The sequence below is a fragment of the Furipterus horrens genome, unplaced genomic scaffold (assembly GCF_987537825.1).
Source record: "Furipterus horrens unplaced genomic scaffold, mFurHor1.1.pri manual_scaffold_6, whole genome shotgun sequence".
Taxonomy (NCBI): domain Eukaryota; kingdom Metazoa; phylum Chordata; class Mammalia; order Chiroptera; family Furipteridae; genus Furipterus; species Furipterus horrens.
Window position 1 is genome coordinate 173,349,237 of NW_028327176.1, and position 24,756 is coordinate 173,373,992.

The 24,756-nt window shown below is 39.1% G+C and overlaps 1 protein-coding gene and 1 long non-coding RNA gene across 2 annotated transcripts in view; both read right to left on the reverse strand.

The window, feature by feature from the left end:
* TXLNB (taxilin beta) overlaps positions 1-8,535 on the reverse strand; it is a 47,318-nt gene extending 38,783 nt beyond the window's left edge. Inside the window, exons 1-2 of the mRNA XM_090279920.1 lie at positions 8,007-8,535; positions 4,842-5,294 (exon numbers count right to left, since the gene is read on the reverse strand). Coding sequence (XP_090136046.1) covers positions 4,842-5,280 — 439 coding nt within the window. The 5' untranslated portion in view covers positions 5,281-5,294; positions 8,007-8,535. The remainder of the gene's footprint in view (positions 1-4,841; positions 5,295-8,006) is intronic.
* Positions 8,536-10,268: 1,733 nt separating this feature from the next.
* LOC150007858 (uncharacterized) lies at positions 10,269-24,519 on the reverse strand. Its single transcript, XR_016511855.1, has 3 exons — positions 24,353-24,519; positions 11,911-12,136; positions 10,269-10,827 (listed from the first exon to the last, which is right to left on the reverse strand). It is a non-coding gene; the product is annotated as an uncharacterized LOC150007858 (long non-coding RNA).
* Between the last annotated feature and the right edge of the window lie 237 nt (positions 24,520-24,756).

Genomic DNA, 24,756 nt, shown 5'->3' on the forward strand with positions numbered 1-24,756 from the left:
ATTCAGCTGACATTTTATTTCTCCTGAATTTTAGTGGCCTTATTATATGTAATTGGAACTTTGGCTTCTTCATTCATTTGGAGAGTGGACCTGGACTTGTTAGGTCAGTTGATGATGTGTTTAAACTACTGGTAATTTCTTGGCTATAACTATAAAGAAAAATTTTTTAAAAAGAAAAAAAAAAACCCTTTAAGAGTCATACCGAGGAAATTATTCCAGGAAAAATAAAATAAAGCCAACCTTATAATAAAAAAGAAACACATTAGAAAGAGCAGGAAGAAATGAATATGTCCTTTCCCAACTCAGTTGAGAAGGGAGTACTAATTATTTTGCTTGAGACATACTTTTCTCTCTCCTTCCACTTACTTCCCTAAACCCTCTCCTTTCAGAATTTGGCCTAAGTTTTAGCTTCCCTATGAATCTACTCATGAATCTTTTAGTCTCTGCTGATTCTTGTTCTCCATGAATTTATCCTGTCTCCTACCGTCTCTTCCAGAAATTTTAGCATTTGTTTCAAAGCAGCAGTTTATTTTCCTCTCACAGTGAAACTAGAAGTCAAGCTAAAATGGATGAAATAGACCATTTGGGAAAGTGACCATCCTAAGGCAAAGTAAGTAAATGGCTGAAGACATTTCAGAATCCCAATGTCCTAGTCAAGGTACCATTCAGAAGGTAGAACTGAATCTCGCTTGTAATGAGAAAAATGAAACACATTAAGTGAACCAAGTAAATACTTCTCAACTAATATACCAATTAAAAAAATTCTTAATATATATTTGGTTCTACAAGATTAATGACTTCAGGTTTTCCCCTTGCTTTCATTATGACTAATCTCACAATCACATCAACTAGCTGAATAACATTTTTTCCAGCCTTTAAAATTCTTTAGGCTTCACCCTGACTGGTGCAGCTCACTCAATTGGAGTATCTTCCTGAAAACCAAAAGGTCGCAGGCTTGATTCCTAGTCAGGGCACATGCCTGGTTGGGATGCATACAAGAGGCAACTGATTGATGTTTCTCTCTCACATTGAGGTTTCTCTCCCTCCTTTCCTCCCTTTCCCTCTCTTCAGAATCAATAAAATAAAATAAAATAAAATAAAAAAATTTTTTAAGAAAACTACTCTCTAGGCTTCAATTTCCCTGTCTATAACATCAGTTGACTAAATGGTTCCTAAACTCAAAATGGACCTGTGGATCATCTCTGCTTTTCTCTTGGGATTATGCTTCAAACTGATTTCCAACTCAATCAGTTATCAACCTAAATATCAGGAAGTATATTATATTTTATCAGTTTTGTGCTTATTACTGTGTGGCACTTGTGCAGCCCACATAATGTTAACAGAGAAATGATCAATAGGACACTTGTGAGCCTGGAGGTTGGCGTGGGGGAAGCAAGGGGATACTTTAGATGTTAACAGGAAATGTCATGGTGCAGGGAATCTGTGTTTGTTTCTTTTACTTCAGATGCCAAGGAGAAAGTGACTTTATAAACTAAAGAGAGAGTGTGTTGATTGTGGGAGGATACGCAGACTCTAAAGGAAAAATAAGTCCTGAGCATTTGGGTGGTAGAGACATTTTCTAAATATGCAGAGGTGTTTATGAAAGAAGGGTTCTTTGGTCTAAGAAGTTTAGGAAATGCTGTAAACTATGCCCAGCACTATTGGAGATTTTGTTTGTTGTATATATTAAAGGTCAGAGAATTCTGGCAATAGGATAATTTTAAGTTGGTCTGAAATGTCAAATATCCCAAAGTGGGAAAGTTTTGGGTTAGAGCAGTGGTTCTCAACCTTCCTAATGCCACGACCCTTTAATACAGTTCCTCATGTTGTGGTGACCCCCAACCATAATTAAAGCATAGTGATTAATCACAAAAACAATGTGTAATTATATATGTGTTTTCTGATGGTCTTAGGCGACCCCTGTAAAAGAGTCGTTTGACCCCCAGAGGGGTCATGACTCACAGGTTGAGAACTGCTGGGTTAGAGGATCAGAATATTTCAGCATTTTAAAAATACCAAAAAAAAAAAAAAAAAAAAAAATCTGATAAACACACAATAATTAAAAACTCATCTTAGATCAAGTACATAAGTGAAGTCTAAGGATATATCTTCAGGCGTGGGTAGAATGACTTAATAAAATTCGATAGAAGGTCCAGATAGATTTTAAAAGATGACAGCTGACCCTTTATATTTTCTCCAAAGGGTAGAGGAAGCACTTTTAGAAGCATTAGAACCATTGCTTCAACAATCTGTGTCAGAATTATCCAGGGCGCTTTGGCCCTAATCCAGACCTACCAATTCTGAATCCTTGTGCTAAGAAGCAGCATTTTTTTTTACAAACTCTGTATTTGATTCTAACGCACAGTTAAGTTGGAAAACCACTGGTATAAATAATAGCGCAGTGCCATTTAATTGAAAAGTGGCCAAGAAGCCTATTAAAATCACTTGTAGACAATGCAAACCATATTTAAAATGATGGTTAGATATTTAGATTAGCCTAAAAATGTTGTTTTAACTCATAAAGTAGCTGAAATAGTACAGTGATTAGAAGATTACACTGATGGTGTTTCAGAAGAATGGCATGGAAGTGTCAGCAGCATAAATATATATAATCAGAGTGGACCTACCTATGCACCCTGATTCATGAACATTGGTTCTGATCAAAACATTCAACTGAAATTTGGTAACTTGTGGGTGGTAGTGAATTAGAGTTTTGGATTTTATTTTCCTCTAATTTTGAAAATTATTTGGTAATTAGGAGGTTAATACAGAATTTAAAATAATTCATAAACAAAATAGAAACCAAAACTGGCCATCTTTAAACTTTACTCCTACTTTCTTCATAGCCATCCTCTCAGTACAACACATACAGATTCCTATGCAGACGTGGTTTTTGGGTGATAAAGAAAAAGAACTTTTCCTGGTAGAAACACTTGAAATCATTCACCTCTGCATGTGATTTTGTATTGTCTTATGGAAAGTTTAACAATGACTAATGCAAAGGGACTTTTTTGAGATGCTTGGAATGAGAAAGAAAAATACCCCTGTAACACAGAACAACTTTATTCTCCTTCCCAAAGTTCTAAAACATGAGAGTAATCCCAATCTTCCATGCTGGAACGAGGTATTAGCTGGGTTAATCGTTCTGCTGGGTGGATCAAATATGCTATTTGAATGTGTCTTTTAGCTCTTTTTCAAAGCATTGCCAGCAATGGGTTTTAAGCATCATAGTGATGTCCTGTGCCAGCAGAGACATACTTTTGGGCTTACAGATAACTTGTTCCTAGAGTCAGAACCCAGTTCTGATTCTAACACCCACAATCTTTCACTCTGCTATGTCTTCTGAAATGAGTAAGATGTGATCACTGCCCTTGATAGACTCTCCATCTAGCTTGGGAGGCAGACATAAAAACAAATGTTTGCTGCAGAAAATGTAATAAAAAACTAAAGAAGGTGATGCAGACTCTACCTGCGCATGTCAGGGAATGAATCACATAGGAGGTGGTATTAGTAGTGAGTGTTTCAGTGAAATTCACCAAGGAACACAGGCAGAGCGGCACTCATATGCAAAGTAATACACATTCATTCCTAGCTAAAACATTAGTTCTCTCACTTTTCTTTCACAGCCATTTTTGGTGTCCCTCATAGCTCTCCTAACAATTTTCCTGTGCCTGTTTTGGCATTTAGCATGTGTGACAATTAGTTTACATGTCTGTTTTTCTCTCTATACCTAGAGCTCCTTGATTAAAAGCCATGACAACTTATTTATCTTTGTCCACTTAGCATAGTGCCTCATAAAGATGAGACCTTAATAAGTAGTTGCTGAACCAATGAAATAGTGAGAATAAGAATATTTTCTGGAATTGCTGACATCCTGAAATTGACTCATTTCTAAAGAGCTTTGTTAAATAACAAAATATTTTATGTACTAAGTGATCTAGCTAACAATCATTTCATCTTTACAAAACAATCCCAACCCTTACATTTTATTTAAATCCAAATTCCACTAGCTTTGCTTTAAACAATTTTCCTTTTATTCAGCCATTCATCTTTACAACAAATATTTATTGAGCACCTACCATGTGCCATGCATTGTCCTAGACACTAGGTCTCTGATGATGTCCTAATATGTACACAGTGCCTACCCTTGAAAAAAGAGCTAGTGAGGAAGATAGCTGTTAACCAAATAATCACAAAATAAATGTACACTCTTAAGTGCTGACATCTGCTAGGAAGGAAAGATACATAGTAACAACAGAAATAGGAAACAGTAAGACTTCATCTATAGTTGGGCTAAGAAAATGCCATTTGAGTTGTGAACTAAATGATGAGGTAAGCTTCCTGATGGCTGAACTGGGGAATGGGTAGAGATAACTAGGAGAGAAGACAGGGTGTATGCAGGCCCTATGACAGGTTTAAAAAACTGAAAGAGAAGATCAGAATGACTAGTTATTAGGTGGCAGCAGCAGTGGTGGTGATGGGGGCAGAGTGTTCAGGAAGGGGATGTTGTGGGGTAGAGTGATGTGAGATAAAGCTGCAAAGAATGGTTTGGGTTAGACCATTAGTGCCTGAAAGACTATGTCATGAATTCTGGTATTTGTACGAAGAACAATGGGAAGCCACTGAGGGCGGAGGGGAGGTGGGTAACATGTTGAAAGTTCAGCTCTATTGAGGGAAAGCAGCTGGGGACAAGTACAGGGAGAGAGTATGTATGGAAACCCTAAAGTAAGCTGTCGTAGATATTCCAGATATGAGATGTGTCTGTTAGTAAAGGTTGGAGGAAGTGCCCTTTTTTGGAATAATTCAAAGAAAAAATCATAATAGAGAACACAACTACTTGCCTAATCCTTTTAGAATTTTCTTTTCCAATTTTTGCTCTTTATTGCTGATAGGCTCTTTGGCTGTGGGCGGCTCTCCAGAAGCCATAGGTTCTCTCTCAGTGTCTTCAGTGGCTTCCTCACAGTCCCTGTCCTCGTGGTCAGCTGGTTCTGTGTTCTCGGGCTGCTCCTTGGCCTTAGTGGAGCTCTCTTTGCCTGCTGTGTGGGCAGCAGACCCATACGTGTTAATGATGTCTTCCAGTTGTCTATTCAACTCTTCAGAGAGGTCATGGGCGCCTGATTCAGGTTTCACATCTGCCTCCTTCAATGGTGCTTGGAGTGGGGATGAGCAGTCTCGATCACCTTGCTTTTCCAGACCATTCTGGCTGGGTAATGATGAACTGTCCCCCGGAGGTGCTGTCTGTGGCTCTCCTGAGAGCTGTACAGAGTGATTAGCCTCCATAGTGGGAGCGGTACCTAGTGGCGCAAGCACAGTCAGGTTTTCTGTAGTTAACCCAGTTACATGTAAATGATAAGGATATCCCCAAGTGAGCACACGCTAATTACAGTTTCTAATACAGAATGAATGTATTTTCACAAACTATCAATATTGCAGTTGGGTAGGTAGGAACAGTGGGAAGCCATTTTCCCAAATCAGGGCATACTATTAGCATATTTTTGGCTTTGGTCTTTAAATTTCAGTAGTATCTCCCATTTTTATTCATATTAACAGTAATTCAAGAAGTTCTTTTTCATGGCCATATTTGTCATTTTGCTTAGAATAGCCAATTTGTGTAACCATTCTATTAAATAATTCTATGTAGATTTACAATTATTGGAAGTACATAGATGTATGCATTTAAAATATTTACATTTTAAATTGCATGATTTTTTTAAGTTAAAATATTTAATTGAAGAGCCACTAAGCTTACTAAAATTCTTCATAATACTGATATTTCTTAACTATTTAAATCTATAAATGAAGGATTGAATAAAATGAGTATAAATGAATTCTTATACTGAATATGAGACATAGTTTCTTGCTTTTTCTGGTATTTTTTCTTTTCCCAGGTGAGCAACAATTATATAATTACCAGTGATGAAAACACTTTTTTGATGTTCAAACTAGCATAATTTTTAAAATAATTTATTTATTTATTTGTTTGTTTATTTATTTAATTTTAGAGAGAGGGGAGAGGAGAAAGAGAGGAAGAGAAACATCACTGTGTGGTTGCCTCTCACTTGCACCCCCTACTGGGGACCTGACATGCAACCTAGTCATGTGCCCTGACTGGGAATCGAACCAGCGACACTTGGCTCACAGGCCAACACTCAATCCACTGAGCCACAGCAGCCAGGGCTTAGCATCATTTTTGAAATGAGACGGAGAATGACAGGAGGTGTAAATCAACAAAATCTTTAAATTTCTATAAAATATTTTTGTTCTAATATAAAAACTGACTATCTTTTAGAAACCAAGAACAGAATACAACTTTATCTTTTCACTCAAGCTCTAGGAAAACTGAATCATTTTTAAGAAATATCAATGTTTAATGAACAGGGAGGGAATGAACTAGAGAAATAATCTAGATATAATACTGGCTCTTCGGAAACAGGGGGCAAAGAACAAGCTGAGTCATGGATTTCAGAGTTTCTGGCTACCACCATGTCTTGGCTTAGGCCTTTAAGTTATGGTACATTTTATCTGCAAATGATATTCAATGGTGAAGTGCTGATTAGCAGGATAAAAATATGACAGGGTCCTCATCAGGCACAGGTTTGCTGTTGTGGTGACACGAGAGCAAAAACAGAAACTTGCTGCTCTATACTTTGCATGGTCCCCTCCTCCCACTCTCAGGGCAGTGATGCTAAATGCTTAAGCGCCAACAAGAACAGAAAATTCAACATACGGACATCGCCACCCACTTGTGGCTTTCACCAAGTACTCCTTCACTTGGAAGGAAGTACTTTTTTCTCTCACACATTTTTTCCTATTGAATTTATTGGGATGACATTGGCTAATAAAATTATATAGGTTTTAGGTGTACAATTCTATAATACATCACCCGTATATTATATTGTATGCTCACCACCCCAAGTCAAGCCTCCTCCTATAACCATTTATCCCCCTATACCCTCTTCTACCTCCCTCCACCCCCTCTTCCTTTCGGTAATCACCATACTGTTGTCTGTGTCTGTTTTTTTGTTTTGCTTAATCCCTTTTTCTGCCCAGCCCATAACCCCCACTCATCCACTCTACCCACCAACTTTATTATCTAACGATACAGTAAACAGTTCGCATTATCTTCATCACTGAAATTTCTTTATCCCAACCACAGCTTGTTGGGCACACTCATCTATATATAACTGTGCCTCCTCTGAACTTGGAGAAAGACACATGGCACCTGCTGTCCAGCCAGAAGCTATTTTAAGCTCTTCTAAAAGGAGCCATGGCATTTAGCATTCTATCCTTGAAAATCAAGGGAGGAGACTACTTTTTAATACAGATGAAAACAGTAAACATTTACTGGCTTAAATCCATATGCGGGTTTTAAAGTGTTAGGAAGTCTTCTTAAAATGTAATGAGATCTAGAGTAAACCAAACTTCCAAGCAAGGAATTTAAAACTGACTCTCCATAGGAGTATCAGTGTGGCTAGTCTAAATGAAGCATTTTGTTTACATTAGCTTTATTCTTCATTCATCAGAGACCATAATCATTGGTGGTGTTATATTAATCCCATGGGCAGCCTTTAAACTTCATGCACCACGTTTACTTTAAAATGGGATAACCGAGTCATTGCAAGCCACAGGACAACTCAATTCCTAAAAGTCGCCTCAAGATAAATCAACAAGAGGGAGAAAAAACAGTCAAAGAACTGTTACTTTTAAATTGTCTCTTTCTAGATTAATTAATTTTATGGCAAAAATTATTTCTAAATTTTATCCTCTATAAACTTTATTGCCTGCTTTTTCCTCCTCTGAGAGAGACTTTTTCACTTGACCTCACAGTCCCAGCAGATTATCTATCACACACACACATCCCTTCCTGAGCAGCACATTTTAATTACAGATAAAACAATGGAAAGTTCTTCAACAGTTCACTGGCAATCTCCATGCTACAAGTTTCGAACACTACAAGCTGCATCCCACATCTTCTCACATGCTTGGGGGGTGTTTGTCATACTTACCAGAAGGCAAGAAGCTAAGCAGAAAGTAAAGGAGAGGCAAAGAAGAAGTAAAAACCTAGTCAGAACAGCAGCAACAGAAGGCGACAGGCAGGCAGCTGAGTTCTTACAAGGGAGAGAGAAACCAAATACACACATGTACACACACCCCAGGCAGCAGGAGAGCTGGGAGGAGGGAGGGGAAAGGAACACCGCACGGCACAGCAAGAGAGAGATACACCCCAGCTTTGGTAGCTGTCTCCTGGGCAAAAATCTCAGAGAGGAGGAGCAGCTGGTAGATCTTATCAGACTCCATGTTTTGTCCTTTGAAAAATTCAAACTCTCAGTATATAGCTGGTTTGCCAGTGCAGTTTTTCACCATTGTTGTTCTTGGGGGCAGAGATCAGTTTTCTTACTTCTTGGTTTATTTCCAGTGTGGTCTATGACTCATCTCCTTTCTTCTCTTCTTGTGCTAACCTAATTAATGTCCAGTTTCTTATAGGAATCATGGAAATAGACAAACAATGGCATAACAAAAAGGAGGTGGTGCAGCTACTTTAATTCTGATGTCATTGTTTGCTTTGTTCGAAACATATGAAATACAGATTTAGATGGCTGTCTTGGCAGTGGGTTTAGTGTCATCTTCACGTGGGCAGCAATTGGCGTGACCTCAGATCTCACACCTCAGTCTCTTAGGTGACTGCCTTCGCATCTCAGATAAGTCCTTGGGGAAGCAGTTGCTTCTTTATCTTTAGTTGAAGGCTTCCCCACCTTCCTAAGCGGTGTTTTCAGGCCTTTTCCACACTTTCCAAACCCTCAACTGGTTCCTTAATTATCCGGAAAAAGATCCTTCTTTTCATTCACTGTAAAATGCTTCCCTTAACCCTACATCCATTCCCCTGTTCTTCCTGTTTCAGGAGAACGTGTTCCTACACTTTTTTAAAGTGAATTCCTCTATCAGTTTCTGCTCTTGGGGCTGGCTGGACATTGCGACACCCCCTGTGATAGGCAGAATAATGCCGCCTGAATAACATCCACATCCTAATCCCAGGAACCTGTGAATATGTTACTTATTTTACATGGTAAAAGGGACTTTGCAGTTGTCACTGAGTTAGGGATCTTGAGATGGGGAGATTAGCCAGAACTATCTAGATGGGCCCAATGTAATCACAGGGGTCCTTATAAAAGAAAAAGAAAGGTTAGGAGGGTCAGAATCAGAAAGTCAGATCTGATGACTCAGGCAAAGGTCTGAGTGGTGTGGGACCACAAACCAAGGAGGGTGGGGAGTCTCTGGAAGCTTGGAAAGGCAAGAAAATCAATTTTCCTCTAGATCCCCCAGAAGGAATGTAATTCTGTTGACACCTGATGTTAGCTGTGAAACTCATTTGGGATATCTAACCTCCAAAACGGGAAGATAATAAATGTGTTGTTTTTAAACCACTGGGTTTGTGGTAAATTGTTATCATAGCAAGGGGAAACTAGAATATCCTACCCCCTGACTTTCCCCCACCCCTTTCTCCAAATTCAGGGTGGGCATAAACTATATACAGGTGAGTGTACCCAACAGGGGTCAGGATAAAGAAATTTCAGTGATAGAAAGAATAAAACTGTTTAGCATTTGATAATAAAGTTGGTGAACTAAAAGGAATGAGAGAAAAAAGTGCTTTCTTTTAAGTAATGAATACTTGGTGAGGGCCACAAGTGGGTGATATTCCATATTGAATTGTAGCAAATGGAACCAGTCAGATCTTTCAGTAAATACAAACAACAAATGAGTGATTCTCAAATTTAAGTAATATACGTATACTTTTAACAGAATAACTTAATGTTGAAGTTAATTTAAAGGAAAAAAAAAAAACCTCACCATGTTGGACTTAGTTACTATATTATTACTTGTACACACACACACACACACACACACACACATATATATACACTAACATAAAAATAGGTATAAACTTCTGATGCTTATTGTTATTATATATTACAAACTTTAAAAACACATTACTTAAAACCTTAAAAAATAAATAAATACAATTTAAATTAACAACATTGCTTTTATGTGACAGATAATATTTTGCTGAACCCAAACTGCAGCTTAAAATATGAATATGGTACTGACCGTTGGTCCTTTTGAGTTCAAGGACCTCTTCTACAGTGTGCTTTGTGAAATGATTACTGTTCTTTAACACTCGATCCATTCAAATTATTACATCAATTTCATTCATATTACCTGCCATAATTTCAATTGGACTTTCTTTGATACAAATACATCCTATACCACTCTTTCTTATTTTCCTCCAATTACTAAGATAGTGCAACTTGGTGCCTGCCAGTTTTATTAGATATACACATGATCATGAAGGCACCAAAATGACAGCTATCCAGATGATCCAGAGTGGGATCATTAACTTTTATTAAATTTATTGGGGTGACATCAGTTAATAAGATCACGTAGTACACACAAGTGTACATTTCTATAATACTAGACCTGTATATTGCACTGTGTGTCCACCACCTAAAGTCAAACCATCTTCCATCACCATATATTAGGCCCTCTCCACTCCCCGACAGCCACCATTCCCTCTAGCAATCCCCACATCGCTGTGTCCACGAGTTTCAGTTTTATATCCCACATATGCATGAAATCATACAGTTCTTAGTTTTTTCTGACTTATTTCACTTAGCATAATATTCTCAAGGTCCATCCATGTTGTCACAAATGGCAGTATTCCATCTTATTGCTGAGTAGTATTCCATTGTGCGTATATGCACCACATATTTATCCAGTCCTCTATTGGAGGACACTTTGGTTGTCCCCATGTCTTGGCCACTTTGAATAATGCTGCAATGAACATAAGGGTGCATATATTTTTACAAATACTTACATTTTAGTTTTTGGGGTAGATACCCAGGAGAGGGATTGCTAACTCTATTCCTAATTGTTTGAGGAACTGCCAGACCATTTTTCAAAGTGGCTGTGCCAGTCTACATTCCCACCTACATTTATTTTTATTATAAATGAAAGTAATACCAACACACAAACGGTGGCTCCCAAGAATCCACCTACGGCCTCTAAAGGCCCGAAGGTCTAGAGGAGAGAAATGAAGAAGACAAATGAATAGAGCTCAGTGCTTATTATAAAATCAATCACAGTGTTACTGTAAGGAATAATTTTTTTAAATAACATTTTCAATTTTATGCAAATATTACAAAATAATTTAAAAATCAAACGGTACTAAAAAGTTTATCACAAGAAACAGTAATCTCTATCCTCCTCTTACATGCTCACCAGAAATAGTAAATAATATTAAACTATTGCAGATATTTCTTCTGTGATTTACTTTTTTCATTTGTAAATACACCTATCTTGCTGTTTGTTGACTCATCAATTTTTAAAAATTTTATTTTTTATTAATTAATTTATTTATTGTCTTTTCTATTATGACTCATCAATTTTTGACATTGCCTATTATCTTCCTATAATGGTAGATGAAGACTTAAATTATTGACATCCCCTTTTCTTTCCTCACTTCTCAATAAAATTACATCTTAATTTAATTCATATTCTGTTTTCATTGCTGAAGTAAAATTTACTGCTAAATCAGGTAGAACACTGTGACTATAGTTTCATTCTTTTGAAAATTTCTGTTTTTTTCCTGGAGTTAATGATTACCCTTTTTAAAAAAAATTTTTTTTTCTTAGTATTAGGAATACTCTGTCTTCCCTAATTGCAGTCTTCCCTGAGATCAAATCTATTAGAATTTAGGATATGCATTATAGTATTTTCTTGGTGCTGTCACCCGCAGATATAAATACCCTCAGAACCTTGACTTCCTGCTCCAGTTTCGTTTGGTAGCTTTCTCAGCCTCCTGCACAGCTGTGGTCCCAGCACTTCCCCTGCTGTCATCCTGGGAACTCCCTTTACCTCTCTCCTGTTTCCTGATTCCCATTCTTCCTCTTTCTTGGTTTCCTTCTTCATTTAGTGAAACATATTGTCCTCTGGCTTCCTGAGAAAGCATTTAAGGGAGACTCTGTATGTCTCAAATGCCTTTTGTTATTGTAATATTTACTCTTGCCCTCCACTGGACCTCACATCCCTGGGTCCAGAGCCTGTTGGGTTAAGCTGCTCCAGAAGACAATCCTCAGATATCCTGAAAGGACAAAAGGAAGTTACTTGACTTTATGAGTGGGATTGGGGACTTTTGGGTCTAACTTTCATTCTAATCAGAAAACAAAAAAAGCTAGCTGTCAAATGATACTACTATAGTTCCCCTGACTTACTACTACTTTTGATATTATCTTCACTTGCTGAGTCTTTTCAAATTAGCTAGCTTCTCAGTTTCCTGCTTCCTTTTCTGCAGCCATCCAACCCCATTTCTGTCAAGCACACGTATTCTGTTGGATCATTTGCCATTACAGCTTGTGTTCTTGTCCTCAATCATTGTGGCTTGGGGTTTATGGATTCAATTCTTCTGCTTTCACTGATGTTCAAATTTTTATTTCTGTTTCTCATTCTTGTTTACTAATGCATTTTATTTTCTCATTACATTTTAATTATTATGCTATTACAATTGTCCTGGTTTTTCCTCCTTAGCCCTCTTCCACCCAGCACCCTCCACTCCCTCAGGAAATCCCCCCACCATTGTTCATATCCCTGGGTCATGTGCATAGGTTCTTAGGATACTCCATTTCCTATATTGTATTTTACACCTCCATGGCTCTTCTGTAACTACCTATTTGTACTTCTTAATCCCCTCACTTCTCCACCCATTTCTCCACACCCCTCTCCCATCTGGTAACCATCAAAACGCTCTCCAGATCCATGATTCTGTCTGTTCTTCTTATTTGCTTCTTGTTGTTTTTTAGATTCAATTGTTGATAGATACATATTTATTGCCATTTTATTATTCATAGTTTTGATCTTCTTAAATAACCCCCATTAATACTCCTTATAATAATGGTTTGGCAATGATGAACTCCTTTAGTATTTTCATGTCTGGGAAGCTCTTCATCTGCCCTTCAATTCTAAATGATATCTTTGCTGGGTAGAGCAGTCTTGGCTCAAGGATCCTGCTTTTCATGACTTTGGATATTTCTTGCCAATCCCTTCTAGCCTGCAAAGTTTCTTTTGAGAAATCAGCTAACAATCTTATGGAAACTCTCCCTGTAGGTAATTAACTGATTTTCTCTTGATACTTTTAAGAGTCTCTCTTTATCTTTAACCTTTGGCATTTTAATTATGATGTGTCTTGGAGTGGGCCTCTTTGCATCCATCTCAGTCCCACCCAATTTACTCTCACCCAACTTCTGGGCCCACCCAAACTGCTTTTACATATGAATGGCAGGTCATGGCTCATGCCTCACAACTTCCTAAATCCTCTCAAACAAGCAACAGCCAGACTCAGTGAATCTCCAATGCCTGTACCTCTACTTGTGGTCCCAGGCCTGGCACTAGCAGTAGCCAGCCTAGATTCACAGCTTAGCTTCACTTGGGAATCTCCAAGACCAGCACAACTAGCCATCTCAGATTGCTTTATACCTCCATCAGGGGGGCCCTAAGAAAAACACAGGTGGGGGCTGACCTTGGCCAGCACCACCTGGGAAACCCCACAACCTGCACAGCCAGTGGACAGCTATAGACCTCTTGACAAATCACCGTCCTGCCCCCACACAGCTGAGCCTCCATGGAGGGCGGAGATTGGTGATAAGTGGTCATAGCTAATTCTTGCAGCTGACTGGCCTGCGTGAATCCCTCCCATTGACTTGCCAACAGCAATGCAGGCTCAACTATAAGAGGAGAATGTACTCAGCCCACACAAAAGGTGCACCTCAACTATCCAGCTTGGGTGATAAGGGAGGCTGTGCCACTGGACCCTACAGGACACCTACTATATTAAGCCACACTACCAAGACAGGGAGTCATAGCAGCTCTACCTGATAACAGAAACAAACACAAGGAGGCTATCAAAATTATGAGACATAGAAACATGGCCCAAATGAAAGAACAGATCAAAACTCCAGAAAAAGAACTAAACAAAACAGAGATAAGCAATCTATCAGATACAATGTTCAAACACTAGTTATAAGGATGCCCAAGGAACTTAGTGAGGACCTCAACAGCATTAAAAAGGTCCAAACCGAAACAAAGGATACACTAATTGAAATAAAGAACAATATACAAGGAAACAACAGTAGAATGAATGAAGCCAAGAATCAAATCAATGACTTGAAAGATAAGGAAACAAAAGCAACCAATGAGAACAAGAATAATAATGAATCAAGGACAGTGTAAGCAGCCTCTGGGATAACTTCAAGTGATCCAACATTCACCTCACAGGGGTCCCAGAAGAAGAGAAAGCAAGAAATTGGAAATTATTTGAAAAAATAATGAAAGAAAACTTTCCTAATTTGGTGAAGGAAATAGATATGCAAGTCCAGGAGGCACAGAGTGTCCCAAACAAGATACTAATGCATTTTAGAGGAGAAACAAATTAGAAGGATCTTTATAATGCTGCCTGGAAGTTACAAAGATCTGTTTAACTGTTACAGCAGTTCAGTATTGAAATGAACTGTCTCCCAAGTAAGAGCCTGGTTGTTGTTTCTTCTGGAGATGCTGGAGAAAAAATTTTGCATGGAGAGCTTGGGGTTGGGGTGGGGAGGAGTCAGATTAAATGACTCCCTTAAGATCTCTTTCAAATGCAAGAGTTTATGAATTCTATACTTTTCTACTATGGGCTTAAGGGAAATAGAAATCATATAATAATTAAGATTATATACTTGAACATCAGGCAGCTTCCATATGAATTCCAGACCTGTCTCTTACTTAGACTATATTTTAATTTCTTCAATTTTCTGCACTGCAAAATGGAGACTACCTGCTTCCCATGGTTGTTATGAGGCTAACACAGCAAGTGTGGTCTCTATAACAAACACATAATCCATGTTACAATGTCAATTATGATGTGTTTAAGTGAAGCCTGTGAAATGGTAATTAATATGTTCTACATGAATAACGTTTGAAATTGTTGCTGTTTAGAACCAATTTCGAGTCTGAGACTTTATTGTATCACCTCGTCGTTGTGGTATACATACACTTGATCTGTGTTAGATCTGGCTTGGGGTGAGGAGGAAATCTTTGTACATTCTGTTCCTGCTCAGCAATCACCTCTGTGTTACTAGAATAGAGGAAAATGTGGGCTTGTGGCTGAGAAGAGATTATTTTCAATTATTCTGAATACAAAACCAGGCAGCAGGTTATATATTTGATTCCTAACTGGCACCTCTTTATTTTTTTTTTTATTATTATTTTTTTCTGCTGTATATATTTTTTTTTCTTTTCAGATTTAATGTGTTTTATTGATTAAAATATTACATTTGTGCCAATTTCCCTTCCCTCTGCTCCCCTCCACCCGGTGGCCCCCCTCCCTCCAGTTGTCCCCCCCTTTTAGATTATGTCCATTAGTTGTGCATACAGTTCCTCCCAACCTCTCTCCGTCTATTCCATTCCCTCCTACCATGATCCCCAATTCCTATATCATCTCCCTCCCTCTCCCCACTCCCCCTCCCTGTTGACCTCCCCCCAATATGCTTCCCGTGCCCACAATTCCTTTTCCACTCTCGTTGCCTGTTTAGTTTGCCTTTGTTTCATCTCCCTAGCTTCTGTTTTTTAAACCAGTCCCTTTAACATCTCATATAACAGTGGTTTGGATCTAATGAACTCTTTCAGTTTTATTTTGTCCTGGAAACACTTTCTCTGTCCTTCTATTCTGAATGACAATTTCGCTGGATAGAGTATTCGTGGTTGTAGGTTTTGGATTTTCATTACTTTGCATATTTCTTGCCAGTCCCTTCTTGCCTGTAGGGTCTCCCTTGAGAAGTCAGCTGATAGTCTAATTGGGACCCCTTTGTATATAATTCTTTTCTTCTCTCTTGCTGCTTTTAAGATTCTCTCTTTATCTTTAATTTTTGACATTTTGATTATAATGTGTCTTGGAGTGGTTCTCCCTGGGTCCAGTCTCTTGGGAACTCTCCTTGCTTCTTGGACCTGCAAGTCTATTCCCTTCCCCAAGTCTGGGAAGTTCTCCTTTATTATATTTTCACTCAATTTTTCAAGTTCTAGTTCATCTTCCTCACTCTCTGGCAAACCAATGATTCTTATGTTGGGCCTTTTATAGCTGTCCCAGAGGTTTCTGATCCTCTCATTGTTGCTTCCCATTTCCTCTCTCTGCATTGGTTGACTGCTTGTTCCTTCTCCATATTCCAGTTTGTTGAAATGAACTCTGGATTTTTTTTCCTCACCATCTGTCTCGTATGTGGTTTTGTTCCTTTCGTTATGAATGTTTTTCGCTTCTTTCTTATCTTTTTCCTGCTCTTTTGTGAATTCTGTAAGCCACCTGATAACAATGGCCCAGAACTGAGCCTCTGACAGGTTTCTTATCTGTTCATCTGTCAGGTTCTCTATCTGTTGCCTGGTGAGCTGTGCCACCGGGATTTCTATAGTTGTCTGCCTCATTTTGACAGATGCGTTTTGTTTTCTTGGGCCGGCTGTCGGGGGCAGTGCCTGTGTACGCGTCACAATTCAGCGACCGGCGCCTGTCCTATTTCGCAGCCCTGTGGTGCTTTCTTTGGGGGCGGGGGTCCAAGATGGATTCACACAGTTATTCAGCTAGGAGACCGGGATCCGTCCTCCTGCCCCCCTGGGCCTCACTGTTCAAGGCGATGCGGTGGCTGCTTTCCCCAGCGCTGGGGTCGCGCACTGCCAGGGGCTTGACTGCCGCCAGGATTTTTCGCCGCCCCGCTGCTGTCTCAGGTGCGACCGCAAACAGCGCTGCCCTCTTTAACTCTTACCTGCCCAAATGGCACCGCTGGTTTATAACTTCATATGTTGGGCTTCCGTGTAGTTTTATTTTCTGGAATTTCTAGTTATCCTTTGTTTTGAAGTAGTTGTATTCCTCTCTAGTTGTAGAGGGAGACCTAGCGTGTCCGTCTAAGCCTCCATCTTGGCCGGAAGTCTCTTCTAACTGGCACCTCTTTAATTTGTACCAGCTGTGTGCAGTTGTTCTCCAGAAGTGAAGAGTCCAATTTACATCCTAGAAGAGAGGAAAGAAGGGGAAGAATCTAGTCAAGGAGCTAGTAGAAATGATCCATGGACATGAACAACAGGGTGGGGACTGACTGTGGGAGAAGGGTAGGGGCGGGTGGGGCAGGGGAGAGCCATGGGGGAAATATGGGACAACTCCAATAGAAACAACAATTTTAAAAAATGAAAAACAATACATATACAAATAGTAAAAAAAAAAAAAAAGAAAAAATAAGATTTTTGCTTTCTTCCCGTTAAGCAAGAATTAGGCAAACAAAGATTGTCTTCGGTAAAGGGCAATGTGAACTAGCTTTTCGGCATAAAATCGTTTGAAATTTACATAAATATTTGGTGCTACATGTGTGCGTGAAAGAAGCTCCACATCTTAAGTGGTCTTACTTAAATACTTTTTCCATGATAACAATAGAATCATGAATTTTTTCTTATAAATAATGCAGATAAATTTTAGGGTAAGCTTCTTGACCCTGATTCTCTGTTCCATCTGAATTAACAAGATTTGGCCACATGTGTTCTACAAGGGAGATTCAGTTCATGTCAATATTTTGCTCAAGAAGGGTCAGAATACAGTCTGTCATATTGTAGTTATCTTGGACCCCTCATCTTTGAAAAGCCTCTTCTTGCCACATTGCTGAATGCAGTAGCGATCCAGAACCACGGGACTGTGTTGCCGTGGTTACTTAGAATGTGTCCACTGCGCATAGAGCTGAGTGTTCTTTTTAAACACTTTCTTTAGATGTTTTTTAAAAGATTTTATTTTATGTTTATCTTTAGAGAGGGGGGAAGAAGAGAGGGAGAAAGAAGGGGAGAAACATCGATGTGTGAGAAAAACATCTATTGGCTGCCCCTTATACACTCCCAACTGGGGACCGAACCTGCAATCTAGCCATGTGCCATGACCAGGAATAAAACAAATGACCCCTAGCCCTGCGGGACAATGCCCAACCCACTGAGCCACACTGGTCAGGGCTAGAGCTGAGTTTTAATGGCTGCCAAGGGCTGCAGCAAGGACATTTCCCTGGAACAGGCTTCGCTGTTCCAGCAGGTGGGCTTGAAGGCCTCAGGGCTGAGACATGGAGAGATTCCTCCCCCCGGGCCTGTCTAAAATCTTTGTCATCAGTAGCTGACCCAGTGGAGTTCTAGGATGTTTCTTTCAGTGAGGGTCTGCTTGTTGCTGCAGATTGGAAGGAAAGCCCTGATGGCGTTTGAATAATCATAACTTAACCTCGGGGGCAGAAGCTCCTGAACCACAGGGGTGCAGTCACCTTGTGGTGTCCCACTTCCTCTGTCTCATGATCCCTACAGGGAACTTGGGAGATATGTCTCATTTGAAAAACTATGCTAACAAGGTACCAAAATTAATGACAGTCGGAAAGCAATGATGTGGATTGACTGAAACTCCCATCACAGGTTGGTCCCCACATGGAGGTTGTGGAGCCACCCAGGGCTTTGGACTGGGACCCCCTGTCAGGTATTTTTGTTCCCTCCTTCTCCTTGTTGGATGGGTACAGTGGGATCTGAAGAATCTTGGGAAGGGAAGGGGCCTCACCAATCACCTTCCCGCCTCCCTTGCATTCAGAGGTCCTGTCCAGAGCTGTCCTCACATGTCCTCAGATAGATGACATTGGATGAGAAAGTCAGCCCTTCCTAATAAGCTAGCACTACTTGCCAAGAGTTAACTAAAAAATAAGTTCTACCAAAATGGTGGATGCGTGTGTTTTACTACAAGCATTGTGTGTTCTTTCAAAGATTTGACAAAGGCAGTGTTTTTTCAAATAGACTTTCTAGGGTTTGCTAAGCAATGACCACAAGATTCATCTTTCCCTTCTCTGGTTGGTATCAGAGGTTCTTTTGATTCTCCTCCCTAAGGGTCATGAGTTCTTCTTTCTACTACCTGAGTGTCATGATGCCTGCCTCCCCTGCTGATCACAAAGTCATTCTCAGAAGGGGTCTCAGGTTGAACTTGTTTAGCGGAAAGCCTGTCATTTTGATGTGTTGAAAAACAGGGGTGTGGTGGTCACCTAGTTACGATCTAATGAGTACCCTTCTCTTTTTCTTGCGATGCAGTTCTTATCAAAGAGTATGGACCTATTTTTAAATTCTGTGTGTGAGGTCTCTTTTTCCACACTAATTTGATGTTGTTTTGATAGGGTCTGGACCAACATAGACCCTGAGAATGACAGAGGTGGTCAGCAGAATAGGACCGATTGAGTAAATGCTAAGACATCTGATATCTTATTTTTTAAAATCCTCCTTATGTTCCCTTTTTACCTCTCGTCTGTGATGCACAGATGCCTAAGCTTTGCTCTTTTGGAGAAAGGCCATTAACTGAATTTGTCTGCCTGCCTGTCCAGGCTTTAAGCACCTTTCCTTCCCTGAATATCTGTTATGTGACTGGTTGTCCTTAGACTATACTAATTTACTGTGTGTGCTCCTTAATTTAAGTTCAAGGACTAGGAAAGAAGCACCTCCTCACCTCTGTTCATCTTTAGATCGTGGTAAGGACCCCATTTTGTAGCAATTTGGAAAATGACCAAATTGATTTTATTAGTCAGTTAATATTATTAATCAGTAATGATCCCAAGTTGTAGTTGGATCTTGACAGAGCTGCATGCTGCCTAACTCCAGGGGTCACCAGTCAAACAAGATAAATGTGAGGCCTCTGGCTTTGTGTAACATGGTTGTCTTAGACTCAACCTAGAACTATGGCCAAATAGAATCATGGTATCTGTGAGAAGGACGAATTTATAATTGTCTTCCTCAAAGATACGGTTGCAAAATTATTAAAAAGATGAAGGAACTTCTGGCCAAGATGGTGGCATAGACAGACATGCTCCATCTCCCTCCACAACTAAGAAGGAATACAACTACCTCAAAACTAGAAACAACCAGAAGTTCCAGAAAATCAAACTGCATGTAAGTCCAGCAAACAAAGATATAAAGAAGAAATACTCATCCATACAGGAGCAACAGCTCTACCTGGGACGCAGAGGCAAACAAACACAGGAGCCTGTCAGAATGAGGAGACAGAGAAGTATGGCCCAAAAGGGGGAATGGATCAAGGTTGCAGTAGGAGAACTAAGCAATGAGGAGATAGCCAACCTAACAGATGAGGAGATAGACAACCAAACAGATGCAGAATTCAAAACACTGGTGATAAAGATGCTCACAGGCTTGACAGATATGCTTGAGTATGGCAAATGCATAAGAGAAGAAGTAAAGGCTATGCTAAGTGAAATGAAGGAAAATCCACAGAAAACCAATGGTGAAGGGAAGGAAAACAGGGTTCAAATCAATGATTTGGAACATAAAGAAGAAAAGAAACAGTCAACCAGTGCAGAATGAGAAAGCAAGAATTGAAAAAAATGAGGAAAACTTCCCAAATTTTGCAAAGGAGATGGACATACAGGTCCGGGAAGCATGGAGGGTCCCGGGCAAGCTGGACCCAGAGGGGACCACACCAGGACACATCATGATTGAGATGCCAAAGGTGAAAGAAAAATAGAGAGTCCTGGGGGCAGCAAGAGAGCGGTGGAGAGTTGCCTACAGGGGGTTGCCTATAGGACTATCAGTTGATTTCTCAGAGGACACTTTGCAGGCAGAAAGGGACTGAGAAGCAGTGTTCAATGTAATGAATGGCAACCTGCAACCAGGATTACTCTATCCAGCAAAGCTATCATTTGGAATGGAAGGGCGGATGAAGTGCTTCCCAGACAAGGTGAAGCGAAAGGAGCTCATCATCACCAAGCTCTTACTATATGAAATGTTAAAGGGACTTACTTAAGAAAAAGAAGATCAAAACTATGAACATTAAATGACAACAAACTCACAACTATCAACAACTGAATCTAAAAATAAAAACAAAATCCAACTAAGCAAACCAGAATAGGAACAGAATTATAGGTATGGGGATCATTTGGAGGGTTATCAGTTGGGAGGGGGGAGGGGGAGAAATGGGGAAATGGTGCAGGGACTAAGAAGCATAATCGGTTGGTACAAAATAGACAGGGGGAAGTTAAGAATAGTACAGGAAAGGGTGAAGCCAAAGAACTTATATGCACGACCCATGGACATGAAGTAAGGGGGGTGGGATTGCTGGAGGGAAGGTGGGTCCTGGGCAGAGGGGAGCAAAGGGGAAAAAAATTGGAACTACTGTAACAACATAATAAAATATACTTAAAAGAATACATGAAGGAAAAATACAGGGAAATCCTCTCAGGTGTCTGTATAGTGACTCCAACTGCAAAAGACGACATCTGCAAGGACTTTGTTGTGGGAAAATGTAACTATTATTAAAAAGTAATGATTCCCTGGCCGTTGGGGGCATGAGTGCCTCAGTAAACTGCCACCTCTGCTGCTGCTCTTAGCCCAAAATCTACCTTCCTATGAGGTGTCCATAAACTACCATATATTCCTTCTCCAGGGATGCCAAGAAGTCTTCTATAGATTATCTGGAAATAATGATTAAGCCCATGAGATGTGATCACTACATCCCCATGGATCTGAAGACATAACATAGAAGTGATAGGTTTGGGTCCTCACTCAAGAAGTGCTGTCTTGCAGTGTCCCACACTGAATGGGGACAAGGGCCCTCGGCAGAAGTCTGTTCACAGAAGTCAATGCCTCCACTGCCTGAGCCTTACCTTCAAATCACTGGATGATGAACTTGTTTCCCCCAAGGGCGTGTTTAAATACATATGTATAATTGTAAAAACATGTGTGTATTAGCAATAATAAAATTCCCTCTCTTAAAACAAAAAAGCAAAACAAAAACGAAGACCTTTGGCAGACTACTAACATATTAAAAATCAGAGATCTTAGAATCTAAAGAATAAGTATCTTTTTGGGGGGGCAACAACAAGCAAACAATTTCAAAAAACACTTAATTGAAAAACTGAAGTTTTATTTGTTAAAAGCATATAAGAAAAATTTATATTTGAATAGTTTGTTGGAATGTATTGATATATATTTAACTAAAAATAAGATGAAAAGATATAGAGTTAAATGTAGGACATTGTATAGAGTTAAATATTATATGAATTAAGCTATTTTAAAGTGAATACTTTTTTATATCAAATATTTTGGCTCAAAAAGGGAAATTAAATTTTGTATTAATAAGAAAAAAAGTAAGACCAAGGAAGAAATAGGAAGCTTTGGCCTAAGTAAAGTTCTGAGAGGGATAAAAATGGGCCATTTAAAATCTGTCCTAATCATAAAGCCCTAGTTCTAGAAAGGCAGGGGTTGAACAATAGCAACAACAAACATTAATTTGATGGGTTTTCAATAATATTTTTTCCAAAACTAAGTCATTTTGTATTAAAATCCTGTTACATTTCAAAGGGTAACCACACCTATATTGTATAATGAAACTGGGAAATTTAATGTGATTTTGTGTTTTTTCTCAATTAGGATAAGAGAGACAAGTTTAGATTTCTGCATAAAAACCGAAGTGAAAATATGGAATTACCTTATGTAAATGTATGTAATATTTCTACTGAACTATCTTATTTTGATATATTCTACTTATTTTCTGATAAAACTCTTAAGTAGTTTTTGGAAGTTTGAATACATAGAATATTAAGTAATGGATATTTTTATTTATCAAAAGACCCCTGAGAAATGGGAGTTCTATATTGGTGCCAACTGTAATTAAATAAACATGTATGTGTTTTTGACTTTTGGCCAAGAAGGAGGTGTAGGTAGACACGCTTCACCACCCTCCACAACAATAAGAAGAAATACAACTTCCTCAAAATGAAAAACAAACAGAACTACCAGAGAACTGAACTGCATGGAAGTCCAATAAACAAAGATATAAAGAAACAATACTTATCCAGGCACATAGGAGGGACAGAGACAGGGCAGAGAGGGTGCAGTGTGGCAGTGGTGGTAGCGGTAGCAAAAGAAGAGAGTTACCTATGAAGGAGTCCCTATGTGACTATCAGCTGATTTCTCAAAAGAAACTTTGCAAGCAAGAAGGAACTTGCAAGGAGTATTCCAGGTGATAAAAAGCAAGGACCTACAACCAAGATTACTCTATCCAGCAGAGCTATCATTTAGAAGGGAAGGGCAGATAAAGTGCTTCCAGACAAGGTAAAGCTAAGGAGTTCATCATCACCAAGCCCTTACTATATGAAATGTTAAAGGGACACATTTAAATAAAAGAAGAAGGTCAAGACTCTGAACATCAAAATGACAACAAACTCAGAACTATCAACAAATAATCTAAAAAAGTAAAAACTAAAACTATGCAAACAACTAGAACAGGATAGATATGGAGATCATATGGAGGGTTATCAGTGCGGAGGTGGGAGGAGGAGAATGGCAGAAAAGTTGCAGGGATCAAAAAGCATAATTGGTAGATACAAAATAGACAGGGGGGTGTTAAGAATAGTATAGGAAATGGGGAAGCCAAAGAACTTACTTGCACGATCTATGGACGTGAACTAAGGGAGCTGGGATTGCTGGAAGGAAGGAGGGTACTGGGCGGAGGGGAGCAAAGGGAAAAAAAATTGAGACAACTGTAACAGCATAATCAATAAGATACACTTTAAAAAGATATGTTTTTGAAAAGTAAAAATTTACCAGATGATATATTCAAAATTTATATTCAAAATATATGAATTTTAAATCATGGGTCAAAGGAGACTTTCAGTCTAAGCCTCAAAAGCCTAAATTTACATGTATGTTATTTGCATACAAAGTCTTTCTTTGAGCTTCCTGCAGAAAAATTAAACACTTTAAACTGACGCAGCACTGGGATACAAGTGCTACTAACTGGGTAAATCACTTGGGTTTATAAAATGTAAATGAAATACTTCATGATATATTAGGTTGCTAAAGGAATGAGGAAATGTTGAATAGTATTTACAAGAAAATGCTTGTGGGTCAGGAAAGGGAGACACACTTAAAGAGTGTTAAGATAAGGGCAAAATTTAGGAGTGCTAAAATTTCATCAAATGTGTGGTAGAGAAATTAAAAAAGAGTTGGGGAGAATCAATTTGGTCAGTATCCACTTGGATAAATGAATTTGTACTTTTAATTGTGTAGTAAGTCATAGTAGACATGAACTGAAACTCTGTCCATTCTCTAAGAGCAGACTGTACTAGCTCTTGGCCTTGCTTCCAAAACTGAATATTAGCACCAAGATAGGAGGAGTGACACAAAGCTTCTGCTTCTGAGAATGCAGAACTGGCAGCTCTGACCAAGACCTCTGACTCAAAACCAATGGACCCAAGGGAAACAAACCATTGGTCAAACACGCACTTACATAGCCGTAAAGAATGAGGGCTGAAGAATGGACCTGGAACCAAGTGGCTGGAATCCACATCCTTTTCTGGGATTCCTTCTCAAAACAAAGGTGACTCCATAGAAAATATTGAGCTTCATTCAGTACTGTACTTTATTGTTCAGAGTGTCATTGGGGTGGGTATCTTGGAACTCTGAGTCAAGTAAAGAAAATAAGAAATTATTCTTGCTTGTGTAAGAAAAGGTACTGCACTTATAGAATTAAGTAGGAACATTGTCATTTTAGCACAGATTTTGAAATATCAATGTAAACTTCAAAAGAAAACTTTTGTAGCTTTGATACTGAAGTAACCTAAGAACAATGTTACCCCATGTGACATCCTGTTACTCAGTTCTTGCTCTCTCTCTCTATTTTTTCACTAAAAG